At 44.1% G+C, this 3783-nt stretch overlaps 1 protein-coding gene across 2 annotated transcripts; it reads left to right on the top strand.

The window, feature by feature from the left end:
• Positions 1-1770: 1770 nt before the first annotated feature.
• On the top strand, positions 1771-3380 carry LOC119291042. Of its 2 annotated transcripts, none has more exons than XM_037569735.1 (2): positions 1771-2357; positions 2889-3380. In XM_037569735.1, the coding sequence occupies exons 1-2, from the start codon at positions 2046-2048 to the stop codon at positions 3045-3047; spliced, it is 471 nt and encodes a 156-aa protein (XP_037425632.1). In that variant the 5' UTR covers positions 1771-2045; the 3' UTR covers positions 3048-3380. The 2 variants fall into 2 exon arrangements, with proteins under 2 accessions (XP_037425632.1, XP_037425633.1); XM_037569736.1 differs by having other exon boundaries at positions 1775-2357; positions 2935-3376.
• The last annotated feature ends 403 nt before the right edge of the window (positions 3381-3783 follow it).

Below are 3783 nucleotides of genomic sequence, written 5' to 3'. Positions count from 1 at the left end.
TCCTGATAACTTATTTGCATTTTTCTGAGTTTGTATCAACTTGTTATGAATGTTCTAACGACTTTGACCATTATTTGGAAACTTCATAACAAGTTGATACGAACTCAGGAAAATGCAAATAAGGTATCAGGATGTTCACAAAACATCACCTACATTTGCATATAATTTTTATTCATGAAAAAATATTGTTTATACCTATTTATTTTTAATAATGTTAATAACATTAATTACCTCGGGTAGTTTAAACGATGCTTTTATCCTGAATGCAAATGATATGCCCAGAAAAGTAATGTTTATCTGAACATTTTGATGTCTTATTTGCATTTTTCTGAGTTCATATGAATTAGTTATGAATTTTCAAAGTTTTGGTCAAACGGTCAAAGGGCATTCGAGGGACCTCAATGAAAAAAGTAAGGGCAAAACTGAGCAAGCTCGAAAAGTAAGGGCAAAATCCGTGGGTAGGAACCAACTAGGGGTAAAAATGCAATTCTCCCTATTTTTAAAGCCTCCTTAGAATCCATCACTTCTTATCTCTGATGGACAAAAATAAAACATATAAAAATAAAAAATATTTTATACCGTATTATATAAACATATATAATATATTAAAATAAAAGTGAGACTAACACAGATGTTTTTACTCGAAAAAACACTAAGTACTCCTAATTAGTTTTTTTAGACAACCCAAGGCGTCCACCCACGCTGAAAACTCTTTAAGCACCTTGTGACCAGCGCAAATAATAATTTGTAGTTATGGGTACGTCAAGAAGATGGGCTAAGCTCGAGCTTGCTACAATTCGGAGGTGTTTTCTTTTCCACGTAATATACATCCTTATCCTCACAACACAGTGGCACCGTACAATTCCTCTCACTCTGTCAAGCTTACTCATGTCTGCGCCGCCTCCCGTCAATTGACAATGTCCCGCATCCTTCACTGGCCTCCACGGCGGCGACTGTCCCCCCTATCCCTGCCATATCTCCTCCATGTCGCGCGCCGAGACTGTCCTATCTTCCCTAGACGACTTCACCTGCATCCCCCATTCCCCTCCATGGTGGCTCGATTGGTTTGATCCACCGCGGCACGGCGTGCTTTACGCCCAGATCTGCAAGGCATCGGTTGTTGGGCAGAGGACAACATGAGTTGCGGAGGTGTGTTACGTCGTTTACAGCGTTGTCGCTTCTTGCTGCGTGACATAGCTGCAGTGCTCAACACGTCGGCAGCAGCGCACAGGCGCGCTGGTGCGGTAGAGCGCGACGGTGAAGATGGTTGCACGCTGGGCACGTAGTCTGGCCATGGGACACAACAGCTTGGTGCAGATTGCGCTGGCCGGCTTCCTGCTTGGGGATGTAGGAGTGAGATGCACGACACGACTCAAGGGTGGTGGCCGATGTGGACACGACAACTTGGTGCGGTAGCTGTCTGGCTACCTGACGCGAAGCTACACAACCATGGATTTCTCAAAAAGCTTTTATAGTATTTCGTTATGGAGGAATTTCTCGAAAAGCTTTTATATTTCTTTATGGAGGGAGTACGCATTAGCCGAAGCATTTCAGACTGAATATTTTCTGAACTCCACAAGTCTACTACTAATTGATGTTGATATAAACAAATTGGGCAATGCATGTCACTGAGCAAATACAACATGACGATAAGTACACATGACAATCTTTCAACATAAGCTTCGTAGAGATTAGTTTGAAGGAGTACTTCATTGCAAGTTTGATACTTCCTCCGGTTCCAAATACTTGCCGCAATGGCATTTTTCTGAAAACCCCCTCCACAGTTGTCCGACATAACCCGCACTCCTCGATTCCCCTCCGACACCACACTCTCCTCCATCTCCATTTTCTCTCTGCCTGCTCGCCGGCCAGGCCACGCCGCCACGCCGCGTAGCTCAACGCCGCCACGCCGCCGCGTCGCGCCGCTCCACGCTGTCGCGCCATGCAGCTCCCCCGAGCCTCCTCCCGGTGCTCTCCCCCGTGCAGCTCCCCTGTTCTTTCCTCCGGACCTAAAAATCACTTATTTCCATATCGATCTGTAGGGCATGGGGACGAGGGCGGCGACGAGCGCGCCTGTTGCCGCGGTGAGCTCAATACTCTTCGGCAGATCCCTTCCCCAAACTCTGCTCCTGACGACAGCTCATTGCTGGGGCTTCCCCCCATGGATGAGGAGGAGGACGACGAGTGCTGCCTGGCGGAGTTCTTCCGGCTGCTTCCTGGAGCGGTCCAGGGAGATGGGAAGCTCTCCTAATGCTGGTGCGGCAGTTCTGCCCGATGGACTTCATCCAGCCGTCCTGGGCTGCATTAGCTGGTGGTGGCATGGCTTCATCGAGCGGAGCTACAAGTACAGAGAGCAGGTATACTTGTACAAGTACCTTTCTGACAGTTGTGTTCTGAACTCTGTTTCTGTAATTCACCATTTGCAATGCGTGTTGATGTTGGAGTATGTTGCTGGTGTTCAAGTACAGATTGTTGTGGAAGAATTTGCAATGCGTGTATACAACAGTAATTCATCATTTTGCAAGCACAGATAGATCAAATGATGTTCATGTTCAAATATGCTCATTTTGCAAGCACAGATAGATCAAATGCTGTCGATGTTCAAATATGTTGTTGGTGTTGATGGGATAGATATGCTCAATTGTTTTTATATGTAATTACCTGTGCTCTCGTGCTCATAATTAAAAATCCAAGGTTAGTGGTATCTGAAAAATAAAGCATTGTGGCTACTGGTTAGTGGTATCTGAAAATAAAGCTTTTGTAGACCTCCATACTATCTTAAAAAACTTTTGTAGACCTCTGCTATGTTGAAAAAGTTGTGGTTAAAAATGGATGTTTCTGTGTACTCCTACAAGTCAAGAATGTGCTCCTATTTATATAACATGCAGCACACAGTCAGTCATGGCAACGAACTGAACGAGCTCTTGTCGACAGCGGCCGTGCAACACGCCGGCGGCTTATCCTCGCCCCACCAGCTGCCACAGCAGCTACCCATCCAGCTGTTCTGTGACACCGCACAGTCAGTCATGGCCTCACTCACAGTCTGAAGGATGGGAAACGTGATCTATGGTCATGAGCCATGCAGATTGATCCTCTTGAGGGCATGGATGTGAAGATCGATATGTGATGTACAAGTGTCGCAACGATTTTGGTGGTACTGCTTGGTACTGCAAGTTGGATTATGTGATGTAAGAAATTGTAATTTGTCGACATGATATTAGTTAATACTAATATTTTCTCCATGGTAATGGACAAAGTTTGATTTCAAGTATAAGTTTGAACTGAAATTGATTGGATGACCAAACTGTACCTGTTTGGATCTCTTTATTTTGTTGTATAGTTGCTTCTGTGGTATCTTCTCTACTTTCTTTGTACCATCATTGAAAGTAATATGGATAAGAGAGGGGTTTCAGAAATAGGTTGTGAAGTGATAACAATATTCAGATTGTGTGCATGGTCCAAAACTGAACCATGGATGTTCATAGGGGGACCGGGCCACCACAGATTCTTGGTTGGCTGGGTGCTATTCTGCTAGATGTTTCACGTAGCAAGACGACACCGTCAGGATTAAGTCAAAAAGCTGAATATCATTGATGCTTTGTCGATTTTTTGTCTGAATTTTATTCACCTGCATAATGTTGAGCTTCCTGTTCTAAATGAATTTGATGTACCCAATTTAGTCTCCTGCAGAATGTTGAGCTTTATGTGATAAATTAATATGATGTACATTGCGTGAATAAAAACTTGTGGTATTTGTAGTATATTCTCCTACTTGTGAAGTTT

The sequence above is a fragment of the Triticum dicoccoides genome, chromosome 4B (assembly GCF_002162155.2).
Source record: "Triticum dicoccoides isolate Atlit2015 ecotype Zavitan chromosome 4B, WEW_v2.0, whole genome shotgun sequence".
NCBI classification, from domain to species: Eukaryota; Viridiplantae; Streptophyta; class Magnoliopsida; order Poales; family Poaceae; genus Triticum; species Triticum dicoccoides.
The sequence above is the reverse complement of the archived record's forward strand: the minus strand, read 5'-3'. Positions and strand labels throughout refer to the sequence as shown.